At 36.0% G+C, this 26,982-nt stretch overlaps 2 protein-coding genes across 2 annotated transcripts in view; both read right to left on the minus strand.

The window, feature by feature from the left end:
* LOC128672700 (protogenin A-like) overlaps nt 1–9,428 on the minus strand; it is a 95,060-nt gene extending 85,632 nt beyond the window's left edge. Inside the window, exons 1-2 of the mRNA XM_053750001.1 lie at nt 9,373–9,428; nt 8,960–9,171 (exon numbers count right to left, since the gene is read on the minus strand). Of these exons, the coding sequence (XP_053605976.1) occupies nt 8,960–9,171; nt 9,373–9,428 (268 nt within the window). The remainder of the gene's footprint in view (nt 1–8,959; nt 9,172–9,372) is intronic.
* A 2,278-nt stretch (nt 9,429–11,706) lies between these two features.
* Moca-cyp lies at nt 11,707–26,716 on the minus strand. Its single transcript, XM_053749307.1, has 19 exons — nt 26,311–26,716; nt 26,109–26,214; nt 25,593–25,680; nt 23,967–23,996; nt 23,550–23,689; nt 23,172–23,289; nt 22,688–22,867; nt 21,662–21,734; nt 21,119–21,220; nt 20,554–20,620; nt 19,855–19,923; nt 19,519–19,575; nt 19,250–19,436; nt 18,341–18,547; nt 16,896–17,663; nt 15,903–15,996; nt 14,771–14,858; nt 13,920–14,022; nt 11,707–13,594 (listed from the first exon to the last, which is right to left on the minus strand). Exons 1-19 carry the CDS (start codon nt 26,503–26,505, stop codon nt 13,507–13,509), a joined length of 2,760 nt encoding a protein of 919 aa, XP_053605282.1. The 5' UTR covers nt 26,506–26,716; the 3' UTR covers nt 11,707–13,506.
* Between the last annotated feature and the right edge of the window lie 266 nt (nt 26,717–26,982).

Here is a 26,982-nt window from a genome sequence, read left to right on the forward strand (position 1 = left end):
CATCGCAGGGCAAGATGTGTAAATCCAACACAATCAAAACTTACGTCTCCAACGACATAACCCATTTTCTTTATTGCTAACACTGATTCTGTTCCAGCCACAACCACCACCCAGCGTCAAGTGGCTTACAGACTAGTGCAAAAAGAATCGTTTCCTTCACCGGGAACAAGCATCTTATTGCCTACTCGTTATACTTAATCACACACATTTTTTTTTATCCCATGGTTTATTTATTCTGTGCTCTTCTCAGATCTCTATCGCTTCCTCTACACACTCTTTATAATCTCTTGCTTTTATATTTTTTAATAATTTAGACCTGATACTGGTTACCTTTGTCGAACTAACCATGAAGCAAACTGGTTCCTCTTTGCTAAACTTTAAACTCGCTCGGCTATTGTGCCTGACCTTACTCAACTCGAAAACTCTCACCGGAGCCCCTCGGAGCTTTTGAGATATCATGAAATAGCCTGTTTGTTGTCACTAAAGGGGGCTTTAAAAGCTGCTTCCAGTCTGTTAAATTATGTACCAAAAGTCTTCATATTATTTATGCCCTTTACATTTCAAGTAAAGTGAGCAATATTTGAGAAATAATCTGTTATGATTACGACGAATTTTATAGACATTTAAAAGGCCTCCTCTATGAAAGGAAAGTGTTTTCGGCAGTGAGAGGATTATAAATAAGGACTGATAGTATGATGATGAATCTGATCCTGTGTGAACTTACAGATTCTAAATTATATCGAATTCTATTCAACGTCTAAAACTTTTGAATTACATTCGACTTATTGAATTGAATTTATTTACTTTCCTTTATGAGTTGACATATATATATACATATATACCAACTATTACATTAGCCTGTAAAAATAGGGATAAAGATATATTTATTTGCAAAATGTTAAATCATGCATAGAATTAGTTACAACTATAAAAGTGCAGCAATGTTTAACGTATAATCTGCGTACAAATAAATTTTAAGATAAATTTATGTATACAACTACAATATTAATAAAAACCAACATCTGATGAAGAACAAACATATCCAAGTTTTAAAATGCACTGGCAACAATATACGATACCAAAATTCACATATTTAGAAAAAATTAGGTTGCGAATTGGACAGACGAATTTGACGCGAAAATTACAACGTGACCTTTGATTGATGAGAAATCCGCGGTATGAATGCGAAAATACGTTAATACCATCACGTACCTCCTATTGAAAATGAATTTATGCTTCCGTGCCGCATTTATGTAATCCACAGTTTGAATCCTCTGGCGGTTATATCAGCCGATGTGTTTGCAAATATCAATTAAAACAATGTTCGCACGCTGCCTATACACACTTTAACGTTTCATCATCCGATCGTGTTTTTTTCGTCGTTTTTTGCCGCAGCCGAACGAGACTCGCTGGGATCAGATTTTTTTTTGCAACTTAACTACTCCGGACCTCACGTGTTTGTGATTTTTCGAATCAAGACTAACAGGTGGTACAGGTACAGCCAATTTGTAATATTTATAATGTTCGAGACGTTACTAGAGACGGTTGACTATTTCAAAGTTTAATTTCGAACGAGCCTCCCATTGGTTGGAGCGTCGCGATGATTTTGGTCCTCCGGCGGGATTTTCCGCAATTATTATAAAAGGTTAACGCTTGCTCGTTCACAATTACAAGCGAAAACAAAAAAGCTCGTGATTCGACACTGGAACGGAAAATCGGTGAGACTGTGACGAAAAAAAATCGCAAAAAAGGAAATAAAAAGTCTCGTTAGCAGTGATAGTTCAGTCGAGGGCAGTACGTGGCTGGTCAGATTGACTGACACTTCAGTGACAATGTGAGAGTGAAAAAACCGATCTGTTACAGTAGATAGTACCTACTTTTGGTCAATAATGCGAACGGCGCCGCTATCCGAGGGGCCCCTGACCTTGCTAGCGCAAAGCCCCCTCCCCCCTCTCCGCACCTTGCTAACAATACTTTGATTTCCACAAACTTATTTAATCTTTCAATACAAGTTTCGTCTAAGGATTTCGACCATGAACTAGAGAATCATCATGTACTGTTTGGAATTCAGATCTACTTAGAAATAAATAAGCGAGTCGGAATACCTGCAGAGTTCTCGTTCTTTACGTCCATTAAATGAAATTCGTGCGTTAATTCGTAATATAAGTTTTCTGAACTTATGACAAATTGATCTCAGTGTGAAATTAATATTGGGAATATTTAGACGATGTTTTTATTCTCTCTCAGGAAATCATGAATGCAAATGTTATTATTATGGCAAGCATTTATGGCGCCTAAAAGTATTATAAATTGCCACGAATTCTGCGATTTTCCTTTTAAGAAGTAGTTTATGATTGAAAATATAAGTTTCTTTTTATTACTTCATATAGGTTTAGTTTATATAAGCGTACTTATAACAGTACGGTTGCAGACAAAGCTATCTTGTAGAAGATTTTTATATTTCATAGAAGCATGAATAATAACAAGACATAACTTTAACAATACTCAGATATCTAGGTCCATTACCATTATCATGCCTATTACTTGATTGCAACATCAGTTTGATTACAAATACATTTAGGATTGGAATTCGCCCAACATGTTCCAAAGAGATTTTGGCTAACTGCCCACAAGAGGCTATATTTCTACCCACAAAACCTAATCCTTACTCATTATTCTTGAACATCCATATTTGACGTTTATTGAAAACATTTTATTTTATTTATAAAAATTAAACTAATTAAGTAGACTTTACTAAAAAATTACAAATTAAACATTTAGAAAAATATCAGTCGCGGCAATTCCTTGCCTTGATTAATGTGTTCATTATTATTACAACAGTTTTCTAAGGGTCTCCGCCGATAGAAATCTACAGACTGGCACAAAGATCTAAAGGCCGATAGGGAGTAATAGTACTTACAAAATATCTCAACGCATATTTGACTTTGTACTCAATGCGTGTTATTTGTCACCCTTCCAAACCAGTTTATTGGAAAGTCTTTGCAAATACCTGTCGAACATTTTAAAGGATTTCCTTTAAATTATTAGAAAATGCATGAGCTGGTCTTCAGCCTCTTTACCACAAAATATAAGATTAACACAAATCCATTACGTAAAGAAATCCATTGTGACGACAACTAAGAATAAAGCTAAAAAGTGTTTGTAAAGTATAACATTTATAGAGTAACTTATATCTTGTAATACAGCATATATATAACTAGAAAACAAATCTCTAAAAGCATGCCTTCCTAACAAATCAGAATCTGAATCGATTGAAATTTTACACGATTTCTTGAACTACTTTTAATAACCATACATAAATTCTTAAGTCGAGTTAGACGTGATCCAAATTGGATCGGGTAAGAGATTTCTGAAGAAGTGATAAGTGTTTTTGAAATATATTTTCACTTTTGTTGCCAGTTATTGTGACACAACGCGATTGTCTTTTTAGCAAAACCCGAGGGCCCCTTCTGAACTTTTGAAATTAATTTAGGTAGTTACTCCAAACAATAGGTGTGTCCTCAGAAATGCTGTTATGCGGAAGAAACTGGATATTTCTTATTACATATTCATAAAGTAGACAAGGATTTCGTAAAAGGGGCAAATGTAGGTATTTCTTTCTCGAATAATCTACAATTATTCAAAAATAATAGTTACATTCAACTGCGGTATCACGTAACGCTATTCTTCATAAATAAACTACTTACTTTTGTATCTACTACGGTTACTTTAATAACCTTACGTACAACCTATCAATCATATCTCATACTATGATACAAAAATATATCATGAATAGTAGATAACTAAGAGGATAGATCCATGAGGAGAGTAACGCATGGATGCTGTTTGTGCCATCTCATTCTGTGATATAGTTTTATCTGTACCTATTAACAATATAACGAAAACAAAAAAGCTATCCTTTAAATTGTCTGGTGGTCTTAGTCTATTAACAAATTTCTATAAACAACAAATACGATACATCCAAAACCAATTATGAATACTCATTTACGAAAATTGATACATATTGTGGACATACCTACATTGCGATGCGGAGCTCGACGATTAATAATTCCAATGAAGATTTTAGTTTAAGAGACATTGGAATGTCCAGTCAAATAATTCAAGATCAGATCCCTCTAATCTCACAGTCAAATCACAATCACTCATGTTTAAAACATCGAAATTTTGTTGTCGATTTCACTATTTGTCTCGTTTCTGCGTGATATTGCTGAAAAAAAGTATTGATTTCGGCCTCATCTTGTTCGACTTACTATTTTTTTTATGTCATTTAGACGCAGCTAAACCTTCACCTAAATAAAAATTATGTGATGCGTAAGTGAATTCATGAATACGATATGTGTGAATCGTCACTGTTTGCGTCTGGTTTAGCGGAGCGTCGACGCGTATACCTGCGCGCGCTCCACTAAAATCAAGGCATGGCATTACCAGTCAGTTTAGATATGAGGAAGGCGTTTGATTAAGTACAAACTCATTCTCAACAATTTATCATTCCAATTTTGAGCGTATTAGCCAACGTAACTGTGAAATTGTTTATTAATCTGAAAATAGTATGAATTGTTGAAAAGTGATGATGGCATTCCGCAAGGTTTCATTCAACATAAAGTAATCCTGGTTTAGATCTAATCTAGGTTTTAAAACAATGTGAAATGAAGAAGAACATCTATACTTCCCCAATCAGAAACAATTCGTATCAACCTAAATTACAAGAATTACTGATATATGGAATACGAATAGGAAGACAATATCTAAACAAAGGCAAAAATAATACTATTTGAAACTAAAGATTTATTCTACCAATCCTTGACCCAAAAACACGTGCATACTCATGTGTTGTATTCAATACACAATATTTTAATACTTTTTAATAGTATCATAGAGTACATTTCCTCTTTAATACCGTTTTAATCCAATAAACAACAGTTTTTTATTTGTGGAACGGGTACCCGATCTTTCCGACAGTCTTCATAAAAACATATTTCTAACTTTTGATTTACTTATTTTCGTATTATAGGGTTTCTTTTCATCTCTCTAAGAAGACCAGACAAATTACCGGCGATGGGTGGTTTATTGTGACCTTGCTTGGCCATATTTAGCAGCTGATTCATATTGATTGTCGCTTAAGATTTAGGCAATATTTTCATATCTATCTATACGATTGGGAGATAAAGATGTGTCTTTATCTTGTTATAATATCTATTATGCGAACATTGGTCTTTGTCCCTTGGCTTGGCATTGGGGTATTTCAATTTATCATAAAGGCTTGAATTTTAGATGTGCCATGTCACTTACGGGTTTTCAACTTGTTTCGTTATTATTTCATAATGATAAAATCCCAAAATCGAGCCAACATTTGTTTATATCTTCCACTAATAACTAATAGAGGTATTGAGTCCAAATTTTACGCCTTACAATCAAAATTAAACAAAATACCTTCTACATACTTTACATGAATCTAAATGTATCCTCTCACTACAACATTATATCAAAATCAAATCATTTATTCAGAAATTAGGCCTTCACAGGCACTTTTTCACGTCATATTCTAAATTAAATGATGTTTAGCAAAGCTACAAACTACTAGCATTTCGGAACGACCACTGCTGAGAAATGCCGAAACTCATTCAAACAGTGTTGGTCCCTATCATGCCAGAAGGGCTTACCATTTATTAAATATAAATTTATGTAATAAAAATATAAATATATATTGAAACTCTACCTTCGCAAACGAGTGTAAGTAGTATCTTCTAAATTTTTATAAGAGTCATCTTTAAAATGTTCTTTCCGTGTACCCTCAATCAATCTTAAGCGGATTCATGGCTTACATAATAAGCCATGTCACATGGCTAAATCCAACCAGTTGGAAATCATTTCATTTATGCTTGTAAAAGCATTTATACATTGTATACCGTCACATCACATGCAAGCCATTTGTCCCTTTACATGACGAAAGCCCAATCAAAGAGTGTCTCAATTTTTTAATTCATGTTCATGTGAATTCTTTCGTTATCGTCTTCTTAAATGTTTAAGGTACTATTATTTTATTATCCTGCAATGCCTTCGGTGTCAATTTAATAATTTTCTTTCAAGACTCTACTCCAACTAAGTACATTATTGGTCAAAGTGAGAGTATTGGAAACAGCAATTGACCGAAATACGCTTATTGGCAATAAATATCAATGTTGTTAAGGTCAGTAATTCAATCAATTCGATCAATATATAACTTCTATTGACCAATATATTCATCAATATTTATTTCATTCTTGTAGATTGCTCATCTTTATTACAATGCTCTTGTATCATCAGCTTAATGTCTAAGAGTACGGAGAATCATCCACAAGCTCATATAATGATAGATTTCTATCGATCCACCATTGGATAATAGGAAAGGATAAGGGATTTATAATAAGGGGATCAATGTTACCGCAATTTTTAGCACTGTTCTGTTCAGTAGAAGCTTTTTGACTTAGCATACAGGAAGTTAAAACAAGCATGTACCAAAATAATACGTTATCGTATAGATCATATAAAACAGCAGAAGGTAATCTCTAGAATAGAATAGAGTAATAAACAAACCAATTTAAAATTGAAGACACCCCCGACTCGATTCAGCCGTTTCGCTGTTACGATGCCACGGACGGACATACGGTATAACTTGTAACTGTCGTCCTTCCGTCGTCGGGAGTAAAACAAAATCCAGTTTCGGATACTGTATGACTTAATTTAATTTCAGCTATCAATATGAATATCAACGGCCTCTGACATGGCATCCTATGAACACTGTATTGGTAAACCTTTGTACTTATTAAATAGACAAAGGTTTGCCAAGACAATACATCTAAATTTCTGGATGTCAATAACAGAAACCCTGTTAAATAAGAGGTGACCTTATGTTTCACCCGCAATGTCAAGCTTAACTGTTGTGGTCAAGGGCCAAAATCCAATTCAGAGGTAGCTATGTTAGCAAACATATTAAATAATGTAATTGCTCCTTTTATATCTACGGTGTTAGGGAAGACTTTACTGAATACAAGTAAAAATAAATATTCAATGACAATAAGTTCCAAATTGTTTCAATTGTAGTTTAAAATTCAGGCACAACGCTCGAAATAAATTTTGAAAGCGGGTAATGTATATTTCCACAATTTGGAACTTCAGTCTATGTAATATTAAATATTAATAGATTGTTAATAACTATAGATTTCGTGTGAATCCAAAAACGGTTTCGAACTTGTTGAATCAATACGAGTACCAGATGTTGAGGAGATTTTGATCTTAAACCTCAATTTATTAGCGATATTCATAAAATATAAATGAAATATTAGCAGCCTTTGTGTTATGTTTCTAGCAACAAAATAGAGATTTCAGATTTACAAACTTTATTTATCGTAACTAACTACGTCTACACTGGTTATTCTTGGTAATAAATTAATAACATTAATAAGGAACTATTACAATGAAAAAGTAAATACTTACTGTTTAATTTACGCCAATGCACCTAATTCACTAATTTCTTTTAAAAATAAATCGGTATTCAAACCCGAAATTTCGAAAGACGAATGTTTTAAACAAGAGGAGAAAGCTTATTGGACGCTTGAGAAAATTATTTGGTGTTTAAAAATTTAAGAAACATTAGAAAAGCTGACCCTGGTCTTGGGACAGGGCAGTAATGAGATAAGGGACAAACAAGACAAGGGTAGCATATAATGATAATTGACGTAATTGTAATCTAGGATTTAACTATGAAGATATAGTCCAAATCCACCATCAAAGCTGGCAATTACAGCAATTTCGGCTCCAAAACTATTTGGAAACAGTAAATACGACTTAGGTAGAATCGATATATAGAATCGAATAGTAAATCAACCTGCTTAACAACACAACGTACGGTACCTACAAATAGGATCGGCAGCCTGTTTGAACAACACAAATGGAAATAACATCAACATAGCGAATATGTCTGCCATATCAATATTTACATAACTATAATACGCTCTCGGGTCTAGACATTATAGAATAGATAATTATGCTAGTGATGACTAATACTTGTTTAGGATGTGAGCTTTATGCGGAAGATAATACGGGGGTAGGTCCTAAACATTGGGACGAACCAAATACCAAAGAAAATATTTCGTTTAGAAATCGTAAAAATGTGGAACAAGTGATTCTCAGGAATCTAGCAACTTCTATTAAGAACTTAATTTCGTCTTTGTTATCAGCAATTATCAATATTAAAACATCCAATGAGACTATTTTTCCCATGTATAATCTCAGGGGGTCCCTGAATATGAGTGATACCTATAAGCCCTTAGTGACTCATCTGAGTGTGAAAGGAGTTAAGGAGAAATTTAGTTAGCACAACTAACAACTAAGAATTGTTATGTTAAAATTACAAGCCGAAAAATTTGCGCTCTAACTCGAGGGAAATCGCCAGTGATGTTTTAAACTTTATCAGTGTGTTTGAAGCCTCAGTTTGTAAATAGTAAACATGGCTCTTCGGCATCAAACTCTGTGTAAACAGGATAAAAACAACACTGAAACTTGAGCAATCCAATTGATTTTCTGTCAACACGGAGATTTTCTTGTGTTCCCAACAGGAAGCATGTAATTTATTCATCAAAGTGCTGTAAACAAGAAGAAAACAAGCAAACACGATACGACATCGAGTAACGTGGACGTACGAGCGAGGTCAAAACTTGTTTGGGAAGGAGGCGGCGCGGTGTGCACGCGGATCGATCCAACGCAGCCTGCAGCTTCACTCCTGATCTATATTCTAGACTTACTTGACGGACCGTCATAGCTACGTATAATATTCGTAGGTTAGACCGGTGTTTGACCCGTGCTCGGCGCAAACAAGAGAGGCGCATGCGTCGCCCGCCGTAAACACATCTCCGGCGAACACGTGGGGACACATAGATAACATAGCACTTAAGAAACGCACCCTCGGCCGCTACCGCAATCACACCCGCCACCAACAGTCGTAGTAATAAGAACGCCATAAAAACACAAGCATTTGCACTGCACTCGGAAATCGCGATGGCGGGCTGCGTAAAAGCGACCGCGCAGCCCGCAGCCCACGACGCACTGAGCGCGACCGCGGGGCCCGGCTGGGGGGCGGGCACGCTTGCCCCCCGCGCACCCCCGCGCGCCTTCCTTGTTCATTCAACGCATTTTCTGTCATAAACAAATCGATAATCGCATTATATTTCCGGCCCGCACGCGCTATGCATCCGAACTATGTCACTGATAAATGCAAGTGCATGCGAGGCCGCGAGAAGTCAACTTTTTTCATTTTGCGCCACGCGAGTTTGCGGTAGGCAGGGGGTAGGTCAAGATTCAGCCGGAAGTACTTACGTAGCGTTGCGTAGATTTATGATGCAAAAAGTAGCAGTTGTGGTGACGTCATTCATTGCTAAGAATGAAGTTTGCCATTAAATTCGTAAAAATAATTCGACAATAATACGTTTAACGTTGCTGGGTATCTTGGATAGACTTAGTCTAATTTTAGAAGTTTCTCCAATCTGTTATTAATATTATCAAGAGATTTTGTTTGTCTATTTTCGCCTGGAAAATATTTGGCAAGCCTTTGAGACTGTCAACATGTTTTTTTAACCTGAAAATAAAAATGTTAACCACAGTAAAGTAATTTTAACACTACGTAGTCGGAGCAATCGTTATTTATTAAAAGTTTATTTTTACTCGTATAAGAGGAAAGTAATACGAGGTTTTCCTTTTTGCAACAAATTTATCAAATTTATTGGCACCTGAAAATCATTGAAATTAAATCTTCATCGAAGTTAACTCTTAAAATCATATAGATTTATCATGGTGTAATAAGATAAAGTTTTCTCCCGAAACGCTATATTTATTACCGCAAATACCTATCAATCAAGCTCGATCTATCTCGCTCTCTGTCGCACTATCCGCGTTAGCCAGCAGCGTGGTAGTGACAGCATGTGTTTTACAAGCTTTCAATCTTGCAATGTAACTATGTCCTTGTTTATTCGGGAGGAATCTTGCAACTCAATTTTGAAATAGATATCTTCAATCGATTGAGCTGAAATTTTGTTTTTTGGTTTAGAAGACAATGCATTATTATGATTGCATGGTGCACCAGGAACGACTCCAGACGCGGGAACTACTCAACACGGTTTACTGTAGTGGACATTATTTTTTTGTCACACATTGAATGCAATCTTATCTCTGACAATAATAAAAGCTCGTGTCAAAAATAACATTTTTGTAAAAAACTTATTCTAAACTAACTGATGCCCGCGACTTTGTTCGCGTGGCCGAACAAATTTTGGTAAGGGAGTCCAAATTATTAGAGAAATTTAATAGCTGTTTCATTAAAATCTGACCAGTAGTTCCGAAGATTAACGTGTAGTTTTTTTTTTTTTTTTCAAATTATTTTTCTGTTACTATGACTCTATCGCCTAACTTTGTTTTTGTAAAAATACATCGATAACTCTGCTTGGATTGAGGTCTACGCCGCTAGTCGCAAGCTGGCGACATAAAGCCATGAACTCCCTATACTTTTATATATCTCTCTCACCTGAGTGTTTTCCCGGTTGTACCAGCCGTTGAGCGTCGGAGCCCAGGGTCCGCATTCCTACTTTTCGTCTCCACTTCGCACGGTCGTCGGCATCCCTACTTGTGAGACCTATTATGTTGGGTTAAAACATTACGGCATGACCCCTTGTCCCTGATATTAAGATCAGGGTCAATGTTACTAAGTGGCAGGGGTTCTTGTTCGTACAAGTTGGTATTTGGGTCAAGAACTTATTGTTACGAAGTATTTTTTTTTTTTACCGACACCGTGGCAACCACAGGATTAAGACTTTGATTTGAAAGATAAACCTTATTTTCGACCATTCAGATTTTGATCAAATGGTTGGGCGAACAGTCTCGTCTTTCGGTTTGGCGCAAATAAAGACAATTTTAAGATAAATAAAATAATAATATATATATGGATCGGATGTCACATAGATGGATTTAGCCCCAAAGTTCGAGAAGTGTGTTACCTATGTGATACTAACTCACCGATACTATATAATACTATATACTATATAACATTATAACGAACGATAATCGCGAAAAAAACTGCTGATCCATACATTTTCCACAAGATAGGTATTTAATTTTGTATAGAACAGAAAAGCTGATTATTTTTTCGCGATTTCGGACTTACTCCCATACTAAAAGTTTTTCAGAATCATGAACTTAGCAGGTAGACAAAATATTGGCAATTTATTAAAAGTCAACCTGTACATACACACATACCTCCACACAACTTTCATATTTATAATTAGTAGGATACATACATAAAAAGGTGATTGGTGACACTTTCCTAGACTTTTCATAAAACAGAATTTTTGTATATTTGTTGAACAGCGGTGCGAGCCTTTGATAAATCATTGAACTTTTCAAGAAAGGTACTGACAAATACTAATAAAGGGAAAAATTACACTCACCCATTAATTTATCAGCCAATTCTTCCATCTTCAAGAGTTTTACACACACACAGAACATTTATTTATTAAATTTTATTATAAGCTTTTTATTTATTTATTTATTTATTATAAAATAGACGGATTTCTACCAGCCAACAAAGAACTGTTACAGACAGATATGAACATATTATTTTCAGGACAATAGGTAAGAATATATGGAAATGAAACACAAAAATTGAGAAGGTAAACTTTAATAACTAAAAGACACCATACTCTAGTACTGAATCAAACATTTTTTTATAACTTAGAGATATTTAAATAGCTTAAATTTGTAATGGGCTAAATTTTATTTAAAAAACATTATAGATGTCAAACCCATTAAATAAGAATTAAAAGGAAATTAGCACGGAACGGCGCCGAAATAAAAAAAAAACAAGTATTTCTATATTTTTCATGCCAAGTAATGATGGCTTTTGAATAAAAACAAACTCATTTATATAGTGTTGGCGAAAGATCTAGTTTCTTTATCGATGGTTTCGTTACTATCGATAGTTTCGGGTACTAGTAGATAGTCCCACTATCGATAATCATACGCTAAAGGCCTGTCGATTGGCAACACTACTCTTAAATTGATGTATAATAAGTAACTAGCCGAACCTCTTCCCGCCGTGTCTTCGTTCCCGTAGGAATTTTGTGATAAAACGTACACAATTTTCATTCAAATACGTCTAGTAGAAATGTCGCCGTTGCGTAAGACACACTACAATACTTTCGCATTTAAACATAAATGTGATAAGATACGATTTACAAAACATGAGGAAACAGATGGAAAAGTAATGCTGAAAATATTTATATTTTTGTTTTATCTAAACAAGATTAATGTATTTAACTACAGAACTAGCTACTTCAACTTTATTCTTGACTTTATTTATTATTAAATTTTAAATCGTCATTTTGTAAAAACAATTTGGGATCGAACCAACCACGTCTATATAAATCAACAGATTTTATAATTTTATTATAATATTTTTTCTGAACAACGATTGTAACTTTTGCCACGCGGGCTACACACTATGAACTCAGATAGATGCCGACGCGAATGCATGAACATTGTGTAGTATAGTATATATACCGCAATGAAAAACAAGCAATGTATACCGAATTCGCAAAGTTCGGCAAGCTGCAGCGCGTTAATGTGTGGCCGGTGTCAGAAACACTCGAAAAAGTACATGTCAAAGAGGGCATTATCATACTTATATTCATAAGATAAAAAAAAATTGCTATTATGATCTATCTATATATTTTTGTATTTCTTCAAAAACACATAACAGATTTGTTACAAAATAGATAAATTTATTGAGGAAGTTACAATTTCACTACCGTTAAATTTAAATTAGATTTCGTCGTCACTACTAGTTTTTAAATTAATTGTACGTGTAAAAGTGTAAACAGACAACGAAAATAAAATACCACGATAAACTGTAACCCGACTGCGCTAGAAAAACAATAATGTTTCATAATAAAATTGAGAGAAAGTCGAAAATTTAAAATATTTCCGATGAAGATTCGACATAGCTATTTGTGGGCACTCGGAGGCAGACAAACCCTTAATTAAATTACTACCAGTCTTACCCTAAGTTCACTTCTATCTCTTTCCATCCAAAGGTTAGAAGAAATTGCATTAGCGATAAGTCCGCCTTTGCGATCATTTATGTTTGAATACCCAGTTATAACTTAAGATTTTTCTGGTGGTGCAATAAATAGTTTATCTATCTACCACAGTGGTCAGATAGTCTACCACGCAATATGCAAACACGTAGCACGTTACTAACGTCCACATGCTGTCTCGCTTTCCCATATCGTTTACGCATTGTGTAAAAGAGAGAACGCAATGACGTGTGTGTTTTATGTTTCACGATGGTAGCCACCTAGGCTTTTCTGTCTGCGACTGGATTATTTGGGGGTGATCATTGGGAATTATATTTTATTAAAAAATAGAAGTGTTTTATTTCCATGGTCTTGTTACCTATAACGTTTAGTGTGAAGACGATCGCCTGCGGTGGGAGCGATGGCGCGATGAGCTGCGCGAGCGACGCGGGCGTCGGGGGGAATCGCGGCGGCCTCTGTGGAAGACAGGGTTTAACTTAGTCTATTATGGTGTGATACTAATCGTTTTGCTCATACAATAAGGTTTCAACATTATTGTATGAGCATTATTTTCGAAACATTTTATTTCACGTGCAGTACAATAATATAGAACACTTGCTTTTCTGTTAGTAACAAGTAAACTAAAAACCTAGCCTGTCAATTATGTAAAAAAAAATTATATTCGACGAGACACAAAAGAAGTTTAATTGTTATTACTGATATAGCTGTCGTGCGTTCGCGGAAGTGTTAAAAAGTAACCATAATTATGGGCGGTATGAGCAAAACTACTAGACTACTGACCTGCTGCGGCTTCGCTTGCGGTCGCGGTCCGACGACCGCCGCCGCGACCGACCGCGGTCCGACTCTGAAGAACTAGCGGACGAATCGCGCTTCTTCTTCGCTTCTATAAACACATCGTAATCATTCACTCATTATAATTAGGTTAGGTAGTGGGAAGCAGAGGGTCGACGGCGGAGAAGGTGGTTCTCAATGCGTTTCAACCGCTGCGGCCTCCGATGGTCTAAGATGGGTGTTTTAACACCCATTGTTTGTCCGTGTCTGTCTGTCTTTCTGTGTAACGGGTGAACTGATTTGGATGCGTTTTTTTTTTTAGTTTATAAAATTGCTATCAATTTAACATAAAAATAAAAATACCTATCAATTTTTATGCGGTGATTCTTAGATATGTTTGATCAAAATCGGTTTAGCCGTTGAAAAGTTGTAGCGAAATGAATATTAAAAGTCGGTTTTTTTTTTAGTTTGTCTAACATATAACTTGTAATTAATTCTGCGTGCGTTTGACCTCAATCTATGAAACAAAGAGGTTTACACCAGAGTTCCAAATGACTTTTACGTCTACCTAATGCTTCTAGTGGCAAGTCGCAAACACAATAATGAACTTCAACTGTCAACCAGTGTGCAGGTTTCCTCACGATGTTTTCCTTCGCCGGAAGCAAGTGGTGGTCACCTATACATGAAAGATGTATAATGTACAGTCAACAGCACATCAAGTTACTCTGCACGGACCTCTGTGGCGGGTTAATAGCGGCGAGTTTGCAATGAATTTGGGTAGATTATAAATATATTAGGACAAACATTAACACGTTAAGATTTATGTGCTGGTGACTGTACGTAAAATTTAAACAACATACCTGCAGCCTTTTCCCTGTCTCGCTGTCTCAGCTTGATGAGACGGACTATCTCCATCAATTCCTTCTTGGCTTCCAAACGTTCCTCCTCCTAAACAATTAAAAAATTATCTATGTACCTATTCTTCACCTTCTTCGTGTCAAATTAAGTAATGGACTATCGAGAAACTATAACAGTTTAGAGCTGTAGTATACAAAATATGTATTAACATATGTTATTATACTATATAATTATATATAGAACAAAATTATAAAATATATAGAACAAAATACACAAATGGTCAACACAAAACACGTCAATGTGAAGGATGCCATACATATAATGTCATCCCAAGATGAAATTAGAATTTCAAAACAACGCCTTCAAAAAAAATTTTTGATACCATTTTAATAAAACATATTTAAGTATAATTTTGATATAAGACCTATATTTGTTAATTGACGTCCTTGGAGAAAAGGCTGCGGTGAAGTTTGTTGCGCCGCTTCTTCTGCACCTGCGCTTTGGAAGCCGGCAGTAGACTTAGTTTAAGTAATTTTTGACGTCAATAAGTGATGTATATCATCCTAAATTGAATAAAGAAATTTGAATTTGAAAAACAAAGAACTGTTACATTTTATTCCAATTAAAGTTACAAACAGACATGTTAACATTCACTTAAATACTACGGACAGCGTCGTCCTTTTACACGTTTTAGCACCGAAGACGGCACGGCGGCGGAGACATGCCCCATTGCTCAATCGTTCTCCGTTTCGAGGACGTTGCACGAAGTAGCTGCGTTGTTTTCTATAGGCTTCGACACTGACGTGCGTTGACATTCGTTGCTGCGTTGTTCTGCGTTTTCTGTCGATGGACGTCAAAGCGACGGAGCCCGACTGAGCAATGGGGCATGGATCTAACGCGAGCGAATTCATCGCTAAGGGCGAAGTTGTGAAAGAATTAATCTCAAACAAAATGTTGTTCTTTGTACTGTGCCCATTCCGTGATTCGAAAATCCATAAATTTAGAATAAACTACAAATTTCTAAAGTTATTTATGACCCAGAAATATTGAACATGGTATACTGAAGGAAACTACTCTCAACCGTGAGGATACGACTATGCTGAACTTATTAGTTGTTAACATAAGAAATGTTACCTTTTTCTTCTCCTCTTCGTTTGGACTCTTGTCTCTCTTGTCCTTATGTTCAGAATCCGAACGCTTCCGATCGCGCCTTCTGGGAGTTCGCGACCTGACGACACACAAAAAGTATTACTAAAATACACAATAATAAATCTAAAGTTAGTCCAAAAAGGGCATTTGTAACAAAATAATTTGAATTCGAAAAGCTCAGTTTATAAACCGATCATTTCTCAGTCTACTTTTTCTTCTCCACTTCGCATGGTCGTCGGCAATATTACTTGTTAGTCTGTGGTCAAAAAACCATACAATATTTTAAGTTTAAATGGATTTGTTATACATGTCACACGTGCTTTTAAAGTTATTTTTGTAAATAATAATGGGATGATGAGTGGTCAAGAGCACTGTCCCGGATAGACAGGGGCGCGGGCTCAATTCCCGCTCGATTCCAGAATTTTTTCATTTTATTATTATTTTCAAAAATATTTGAAGTTTTTTTATTTCCTAAATGTTCTAGGAAATATTTGAATAAATTTAATACTTGTTTCACAAAGGATTGTATTAGGTTTGGCTCGATAATTGGTAAACAACACACACGATTATACCCTATACAAATTTGCCTGTAAACAATTTGAAAACATTACCATTCTTATGGACCGAACACAGTGTGCACATTTGCTATCGATACACTCTCAGTAATTTGATATCAAAATTTGTTGATTATATATTTAATTAAAATACTACATTGACGACCTCGCAGTATAAAGTGCTTGCCTCTGAACCGAGAGGTCCCGGGTTCGATCCCCGGTCGGGTCATGAATCAACATGATGGAAAATGATCTTTTTCTGATTGGCCCGGGTCTTGTATGTATTATAACATATAGTTTGGGGCTAGCTCAATCTGTGTAATTTGTTCTAATATATTTAATTTTCAATAAAAAATTAAATATATTAGGACAAATTATTATATTCAATTTAATATAATTCATCAATTAGCAAATTAAAACCTACCTATCGCGGCTTCTAGACCGCGAACGCCTCCTCTCCTTCCCATCTAGATCATCTTCTCTAGTCTTACTCCTATCATCCTTACGTCTATCGTGTCTCTCCTTAGACCTATCTCTTTCCTCGCTATCGCGGCGCCTCTCAGACCTGTCTCTCTTCTCGTCATCCTTGGATCTATCTTTAGACTTTTGACGTTTATCATCATACCGATCTTTAGACCTATCACGTCCACCATCGTCTTTGTATCTATCCCTAGATTTCTCATGTTTCTCGCGCGATCGTTCACGTTTCTCGCTATCTTTGTACCTGTCTTTGGATCGTTCTCGCTTCTCTTGGTCTTTAGACCTGCGTTTGTCGTCATCTTTATCGCGTTTCTCGTCGGAACGTTCACGTTTCTCACGGGAACGATCGCGTTTCTCGCCGGAACGATCGCGTTTCTCACTGTGTATTTCTCTTGATCTCTTTTCATCATCTTTGTATCTGTCCTTCGACTTCTCTCTATAATCGTGAGATTTGTCACGTATCTCGCTGTAACGCTCCTTAGATACCTCTCTGCCTTTAGCTTCCGAATGTTTCCGTTCTCTTTCTTTATGCTCTTCGTCTCTTTCACTCTTGTGGCGTTCTTTGTCATTTTTACGACTGTCTCTGTCACTCTTATAGCGGTCGTCCTCACTATTAGGGCGTTCTCTTTTATCTTCCCTTCCTATATCTTTCTCGCGTTCAGCGCGATCTCGTTCGCTGCGGCGATTTAGTTCAGAACGGAGATCTTCTTTCCTATAAAAATGCAATTATAACAAAACTATAACACCGCTATAAGTAATAGCTTATAGCAATAATAGTAGTTTCATTACACATAAATGTTTAATAAAGCTTTCCTCGGCCGTCACCGTCGACCTTTAAAAATAAATATATGAATACGACACTTAATATTACAATTAATATTATTAAAATATTAATTAGTGAGAAATAAAGATTTTTATTGTGGTTAGAGGGACGATTAGAGCGTAATTTTTTTTATTACAATTGATTAAATAACATTTTTGCTTTTTTGGTGTAAGAGAATTTATAATTGGTTGTTATGGGTTAGGTTGTAGTTGTGTTGTTGTATTTAAACAGAAAAATAACTTTACCATAGACTTATTGCATCACTATTTTTGTAGTACAACATCCCTACAAATTATAAAAAGTAGTACCCCAATCACGTTCATCAGTATCAACGCCATAAACTAAAGACGGTTTTCACTAATAGTATGATTCCTGAGGCAGGTTTACGTGTTATTATGGTTTTACGCGAGCGAAGCCAGGGAGGGCCGCTATTTACATATATTAAATTTTTCGTTGTCTTTGAACTGTGGAATCTCACTTCTTCTATATTATTTTTTGCATAATATTGATTTTATTTACATCATTACAAAATACATTACTTGTCTTAAAACCTGTTTGAATCTTACCTCACATCTTTCCGTTGCACATCCTTCTCCCTGTTAAAGGTGCTCCTCAACATGGAAAAAGGATCATAACCGCCAGCGTTGTCGTCGCTCCTCTTAGGTTGCTGTTTGGGGGGTTCGGACACCACAGCCGAAGGTATTTTGGGGGCGGAATACACGGCGGATTGCAGTCCGTCGCGACGGCGAACGTCACGAGTTTCTCGGGCATCTCTGTTCGAAAATGGACATTTAATTGAATCGAAAGTCAAATCAGATAAGTTTTTATTTATTTTTATTTATTTCACATATAAAGAACAAATATATATAGTACATAATATAAGAACACTGACAAAAACCAACAGAGGTTTGTCCACAGTGAGCATCAACGTCAGCAGTAGTATAAAATATTTTGTATTAATTATATTAAATATTAATAATAATTAATATTAAAGTACACGCGTATCCAAAAAGTAAACGAGAATACGCAAATTTCACAGAAACTTAAGCCACGGATAAAATCTCAGTATATACACATATGTGATCTCCCAATCGCAAAGTAATAAAAAAACCGACTAGATATTTTATACATTCTTTGCCCTATTCGACGAAATCAACTAATATTAAGTGACCTAAAATATAAATTCTATTGATTTACGTATACATATAAATTTAAATAGCAATACCTTCTTTCATATTTTCTGATAAAACAAAAACAGAGTAAAATGGAAAATACATCGATCAAAACCTGAAGGCCTATTAAGAAACATAAATACGTCCACATGCACTCGATATGGGCATCGATTACGCATCGAATAAAAAAAGATACAACGTGTACGCAATGTCGTGCTATACGTTTATGTTTCATGCTAGCCGGCCTGTTCGTTAAATTGATTGATTGATCAAATACCAGTAAAAAAAGCCCAACAAACTTACTGTTGATCATGTTTAGGGTTCACCCCTAAAGCCATGGCGAGAATATCAGCTCTGCTCTCGCCCGGGCGCTCCGCTCGCTCGTTGCGCCCAAAGCGCTCAAAACGATCACTACGCTCAGAACGATCGTTGCGTTCAGGACGCTCGCGACGGCGGACTTCGCCGCGACGCTTTTGGGGTACGGACTCGTCTAAAATGTTTGTTAAAGTTTAAAAATTTGTATGAAACCAAATATGATGGCACGAAGTCAGAATAAATAATGATTCACCAACCTTCGTGCTCTATATCTTCTTCAAAATCCAGAGCATTGTAGTCGACTTTTGATTTTTCTGAAAAAAATATACAAATAAAAACAATTTTCAGTCACAAAAATATAGAAATAACATTACATTCTTCAAGAAACATACAATTGAACAAGCCATTACCAAGATTCCTTTTAATCTATGGACATGAATATTAAACAGACATAGATGATAAACTAGTAACTGAAATTAAATGTAACTGCGGCAATATAATACCTAATTTCGTTAATTGACTAACGAGCAGACTGCCTAAAATTTATTTCAGTTGGTTTCCAAAGAAATCGTCAACACTTTATTTAGATTTACCCAAAGTGGTGTCGCATTCGCCTTCTTCTTTTTCGCGGGGTTGTTCCGGAGTACCGCCTTCTGCATCGCCTATGAAGTTACAAGGATTTACAAAAACATGTTGGATTTTCTTCACATTTTAGAGAACTATTTTTCAAATTCGGAGTAAAATTTGTTATCTCAAACTATACCCATATACCAAATTTTATAACAATCCGTCCAGTAGATTTCGCGTGAAAAAGTAACAAACATACAAACTTTCGCATTTATAATGTTAATAGGAGTTCGTGAAGCCAAAGCATGGCGCAATTTATTTTCGAATACCGCCATCTATGATTTAAAAGAAGAATTAAATATAATGAAATAACGAACATGGTATTTATCAAAAATAACAAAAAAATCTACACAATTAAAACAACTATGCATCTTCGAACCACGCCCGGTTGCGCTACGTCACTTAGATGTTCGTCGACAGATGACGCAGAACAACGTAGAAATAGTATCAAGTTTCAACGTGCGTCGACGCACGTCAGTATCAAAACTAGGGATGCCGGCGACCGTGCCAAGTGGAGACGAAAAAGTAGGAAATCGGATCCGGGGCTCCGACGCTCAACGGCTAAAGGAGCTAAGGTAAAATACTGATTTTAAACTAGACTACGGTTTTAACCCGGGTGATCAACCATCACTGGGTTTAGGGACCGCCTAACACTAATGTCTTACCGCTGATCTGCCTGCTGGTAGTTCTCTGCCTTTCTGTGTCATCTTTCTCGCGTTCTTGTTCCACGCGCTGTAATACAATAACTCGTGGTAATACTTCTTCTTGTCGAGTCGTTAAAAGTTTTATGTTTCTCAAAGCTACAGACGACTGCAGTTAAGAAATGTTGGTGTAAACTCAACTTAAAGTTTTCGACATAGAGCAGTGACACCAGTGGTGTTGCATTCGTTCAAAGGCTACGGTGACCACTTCCCATCAGGTGGGCCGCGTGCCTGTTTGCCTGCTCAGTAGTATAAAATAAAAGCAAGTTTACTAGAACTCGAAATCACATCTCCTTCTTTCAGATAGCGAAGTACGGGTTCCTAGTTTCTTCTCACTATAGTCTATTCAAAGTGAGACGCAGCGAACCAATTACATAGCTGTGTGTGCGCCACAACGCACTGTGATTGGTTAACGCTGACTGCGAATCGCCTTGATGTTGAGATCTAAATTGACAAAGTCGCACTCTCTCACTCACTCACTCTCTCGGGTCCGATAAACAACAATATAAAAAGTGAGAAAGAGACATACCTCAAATTCCGACAGCTTGACGATTCTCCGCTGCGCTTGCCTCCAATGAGGCGGGGTCACCGAACGGGAACGCGAACGCGAACGGGACGGGGTTCGGTAACGCTGGGAATTAATTGTAGCTTGTGAGGAATTACTATTATTATATATTAAAAATTGACGTGAAAAAGTGCCTGTGAAGGTCTAATTTCTGAATATTGTTTTAAAATTTGATTTGATTTAAAATTATATCTACTTGTTATACACATTACTGTACAGCAAAACTTCTAACTTGACTATCGAAAAAAAGTCGAAGTAAAACTTGCAGGTCCTATTTCAACTAGGGCTGAAATTCTGTGGAAGTCGGCAGTAGACTTAGTTTTAAATCAATTTTTGACGTCAATGAGTAATGTAGGTATATCATCCTAAACTGAATTAAGAATTATGAATGCTGAGCGAAGACGGGTGGATCAAATTCAGTTTCAAAATTTAACATGATGTTTTTTTATTGATGGATCGAAATAAATAAATAAACCTGGTTGTGTTTATGATAAAAATCATACTTACGAAAACACCTCTGCCCTTAATGATTCTGCCACTACGTGTGTATGAGTGTCTGTCCCTTTCGCGGTAACGCATCCTGAATAAAAAAAATTGTTCATATACAGGACACGGTAGTATAATGTTTATGAACAAAATACTATGAAAATGTCAGAACTGACACAAAATGAGCATTTCGCAAAAAAAAAGCGCTTCACAAATACGCACTTCGAAAAACGTGCATTACTGAAAATGTGCACCTCTCAAAATGTGTACACATTTGCCAAGTGCTCATTCTATGTCAGCTGAATTGTAAAATTTTTTCAAAAAAAGATTGCAAATGAAGAATATCCTATAATGACTTTTTGACCTAGAAATAACAATGAGGAAACATCAAGGAATATAATAAAAGAAACTCAGTACCCTATAAAACACCAGACACCCTTGTTATATGATTTACTAGCTGTGGGCCACGGCTATGCCCGCGGCAAAAAGTAGCCTATGTCTCTCCCCAGTTCTCTATCTGTACACCAAAAACACCTCAATTCAATTGACAATCCAAGGACAAACTCACTCTAACATTTATAATAGGATATGAATTACCCAAATGACGACCTCGATGGCGCAGTGGTAAAGTGCTTGCCTCTGAACTGAGAGGTCCCGGGTTCGATCCCCGGTCGGGTCACGATGGAAAATGAAGTTTTTCTGATTGGCCCGGGCCTTGTAGTTTTATTTATATATGTATTTGTTATAAAATATAGTATCGTTGAGTTAGTATCCCAAAACACAAGTCTCGAACTTACTTTGGGGCTAGCTCAATCTGTGTGATTTGTCCTAATTAATTTATTTTATCTATTTATAAATATTTACTTACATCAAGAATCGACTAAAGCTGTAATGAAATGGCATTTAAAAGTATAAACACAAAATCTATAATGTACTTAAACTCCTAGAAGTTTTTATCCACTTTATTACAATGCCAACAAAGTCCATTATTCTTCGGCAAATTACATTTCTGTTGTAACGAGAAACAAATAATTTAAAATATTATACCTCTCCCTGTCCCTCCTAGGGTCCGGCCTATCCTTGTCCTGGTCTCGCCCTCCTCTCATGAGAAACCTGTTGGTTGGGACATCGGGAATTTCCCGGGGGTCGATCTTGGAAGTCATCACAAGTGGATGGGCCGGTTGTTGTGGTTCTTCTTCGTCTTCTCCAGACGGGTCTGAGTGGTGCCTGAATATAATAATTTATTTTGTTTATAGACTATTCATTGCACATAAAAAAGCAGATTAACAAAATATACAAATCTCGTATAAAGGCGGATTGTTTGCAGAAAAACATTGTACTTTTGTAATAAACTGATGAAAACTAATAGCTATATATCTCTTTCTCGCTCAGAACGAGCAACAGGATGATTATGAACAATAAATAATTACATATATAAATATGATAAGAACTGAACTATGCAATAAAATATTTCATATTCAATTTATTATGTGTTTTAAGTATTTTAGTTATCAAAATGTAACATATCTACCTCTTTTTTTTCTTTTCCTTCTTATCTTTCTTCTTCTTCTTATCCTTCTTGTGCTCCTTTTCGGACTCCACCTCGCTGTCTTCATTTCCTTTCTCCTTCTCTTGCTTTCGCTTTTTTCCTGAAACAAAATTACCGCAAGTGTAATAAATATTTATCACAGAATTGGTGCCAGATTGTGGTTTGCCTACAAGCCATTCCAAGAATAATATCACACCTTTTAACAGTGCAAACCTCAAATTTAAACGGGTGTGCCTCAAGGTTCATTACCGGGACCGTTACAATTTTGCTGCGAGTTATCGATGTTTGACTGTAACTAATGGCAAAAAGCTTTCTCTTCCCTCGTATATTGTGTACTATTTATTGTAGAAGCACACTGACCGGGTTTGACCTTGACGAGCTGTCCCGCGGCGCTGACGACGACGTCCTGCAGCGGGCGCGCGCGGCGGTCCACTGGCAGCGCCTCCAGCTGCCGCACCAGCGCCGCGCCGCCCGCCACCTGTCCGAACACTACGTGCACGCTGCGGGCAACCAACAAACATACATTAATACATTTATAAATATGTGTATGTTCTGTTCTATCCTATTTTGATGGTATTGTTTTAGTCAGCGTTTTAACCGTGAAAGCGTGACAGACTTTCGCGTTCATTTTTTTTTTATTATTTTTACAAAAGGAACACCAAAAGCTAATGGAGATGGTCAGCAAAAGAGCTAATTAAAGGTATTTTAGCAGACATGCCTAGTGTGACATAAGGTTTTTAACACAAGATAAAAGTAAATAAATATAACTATACTCACTTGTCGAGATGCGGCGCCGGCTGTGTTGTTCTACAACACACAGAACAGAACAAGAATGATAGCGGGCGAAGCGACGCGCCGGCCCCACAGCGCTACACATACATAACGCTCATCAATTTGTGTACGAACACATTCCCACTATAATGCCTTTGTTAAGGTAATTTTGTATTTGTATTTATTTAAATACAAAATAATTTTGGCCATAAAAACATTATTTTTATTGTTGTATTGCTTCTTTTGACTTTTGAGATTTTATTACTGCCATTTCCTTCCATAAATAAATATAAATAAATATATACGGATAAATCACACACATTGAACTAGCCCCAAAGTAAGTTTGAGACTTGTGTTATGGGATACTAGCTCAACGATACTATATTTTATAACAAATACATTTATATATATATATATATATAGATAAACATCCAAGACCCGGGCCTATCAGAAAAAGATCATTTTCCATCATGACCCGACCGGGAATCGAACCTGAGACCTCTCGGTTCAGAGGTAAGCACTTTATTGTAATAATTGGTTGGCAAATAAATATAAAATAAATAAATAAATAAATAAATAAATAAATATATTAGGACAAATCACACAGATTGAGTTAGCCCCAAAGTAAGTTCGAGACTTGTGTTATGGGATACTAACTCAACGATACTATATTTTATAATAAATACATATATAGATAAACATCCAAGACCCGGGCCAATCAGAAAAAGATCATTTTCCATCATGACCCGACCGGGGTTCGAACCCGGGACCTCTCGGTTCAGTGGTAAGAATCTTACCACTGCGCCACCGAGGCCGTCGATAATGTTGCTATCACTTTTTCTATTTCTTGTGTTTTTGTATTTTTATATGCAATGAAGTTATATCAAACATAAAACAACAACATTATGTTGTAAAAGAATATAACAATGTATAAATATATGGAAAAATGGTGGGCTTATTGCTAAACAATCTCTTCTAGCCAACCTTTGGGTATTGATAACAGAAGAAGTTAATAAACAAATATACACTTTAAAAACCAAAACATTAGCAAATTAGACATTAATAATGCAATGTAATTAATTTAAATATTTCAATAAAAACCATGTCAAGATTGTTACCCTTTATTTCAATACCTAATCAAAAGGGGTATATTTTGTGAGACTCGCCAGGAATTGGTCTCGACGAATCCATGAGAAAAGCAAATGTGATAGTTCACAAAAGGTTAAGAATACATAAATGACCACACGGAGCCAACAACAAACAACTTAGAAATGTCTTTATCACTCAAGCATTACATAATACCATTTAATTATTAGAAATAAAAACGTACACATTTTGAATATGCTTTGAGTTCATTGTCTCAGTGTAGACCTAGTATAATTCAGGATTCATGTCAGTCACCCTTATATTAATTTCTGTTTGGGAGTATGATAAGATATTCCTAAAAATTTTTTTTAGAGAAATAAGACCAGAATTTCTTTTGCAAATCTCTGGTGATTATCAAACTAGAAATTTCAGAGAACAGGTAATTTCTTGACAACACTTAATAAACCATCTTGAGTTGAAGTAAAACCCAAGAGACTTGACCCTCTCATATTTACCTGTGCTTACCACTTCCAAGTACTGACTTACATAAAAAACTGAGATCCGTTGGTATCCTTGCCTCTGTTAGCCATAGACAACAAATATGGTCTATCATGCTTCAGCTCAAATGTCTCATCTGAAATAAGTTACTCTATTAAGAGGACACAAATACATTGCATGATTTAAACCATATCATAAAAATTGAAATATAATACCTACTTTACAAAAACTGGATGCTGATTCTGCTGAGGATTCAGTCAAAATTGTTTTTCAATAGAAGTCTCTTGTTAACACACAAAACTGGTTTTATTCTAATGTGACAAGTCTAAATTGACTATTAATTGCAGTTGTGTATATATCTGAGCATGTGATTGTAAAAAAATCTAATGTAAATTTGATATACTGTCATGGCTTTCTGACAGAATATTTGGTGACTAATATAATTGGGTGGTATCTCAATACGAGACGATCTAAAAATTATTTGAATGACAAGAAAAATAACTTTCAATTTCTCACTAAATAGGTAGGACATTTGAAAAATTTTCAAGTCAATTTCCTACTTACCTTCAAAAGTACCACCGTAAATAGATTCCCCACCAGTACCATTGGCATTGGTGAAGTCACCTCCTTGGATCATGAAGTCTTTCACCACACGATGGAACACCATTCCCTGAAATAGAGGCAAATGGCAAATCACGACTCATGACCTTCAGCAATGAGGATTACGATACAAGGAGGAATAGGAGGAGGTTACAAAAAAACTAACCTTGTATGTGAGCGGCTTCCCCGTAACTTTACCCACGCCCGCATCTCCTACGCACAAAGCACGAAAATTTTCAGCGGTTTTAGGCGCCACATCGTTAAACAGCTCAAATACTATACGCCCTGAAGGCAGGCCACCGATGGAAATGTCCATAAAAACACGATCGTTAGGCGGCTTTTCATCGCCATCGACCGTCATTTTGGCAGACCAAAATCACCAGATTATGGTCAACGAGATAAAGCAGCGGCTTCCTTCACTTCTAGACAAAAACAATTTATGCATGAACGCACGCGACCACCATACGCAAATTATTATTTTTTTTTGGAATCGAAATCCAAAATCCCAAAACTCCAAAAAAGCGAAAAACGATGACATGAACCGCTTGCTTGCCGTTCGTCTTGCTGTCAAGTCAAATTTCGAAATGTCAAGTAGTAATGTCCAACTTCATAGCATCGATTTACCTAGTAATTCGATTATTAAACTATCAATAGTACTGTGCCGTGATGCTTGACTTACATGAGTTTTCTATGGGTAGTAGTGTGAAATATCAGCCTGTGTGTATTTTTCCGTGGGTATCGGTATATCTGATACACACAGATATAAAAAGCTAGCAACATCCTACACTCTATTCTGTACAAATCGGAAATGTAGTTAAATATGTGAATAATTGTGTTT

This window comes from Plodia interpunctella, chromosome 9, assembly GCF_027563975.2.
Source record: "Plodia interpunctella isolate USDA-ARS_2022_Savannah chromosome 9, ilPloInte3.2, whole genome shotgun sequence".
NCBI classification, from domain to species: domain Eukaryota; kingdom Metazoa; phylum Arthropoda; class Insecta; order Lepidoptera; family Pyralidae; genus Plodia; species Plodia interpunctella.

Excerpts from the sequence above, each read along its gene's own strand:
- Moca-cyp (XM_053749307.1), bottom strand. The coding sequence starts at position 26,505 with ATGACGGTCGATGGCGATGAAAAGCCGCCTAACGATCGTGTTTTTATG. Across the intron at positions 23,290-23,549 it reads GCTCGTCAAGGTCAAACCCG|GAAAAAAGCGAAAGCAAGAG; the intron begins GTCAGTGTGCTT and ends ATTTTGTTTCAG. Across the intron at positions 22,868-23,171 it reads AAGGAAAAGAAAAAAAAGAG|GCACCACTCAGACCCGTCTG; the intron begins GTAGATATGTTA and ends TATTATATTCAG.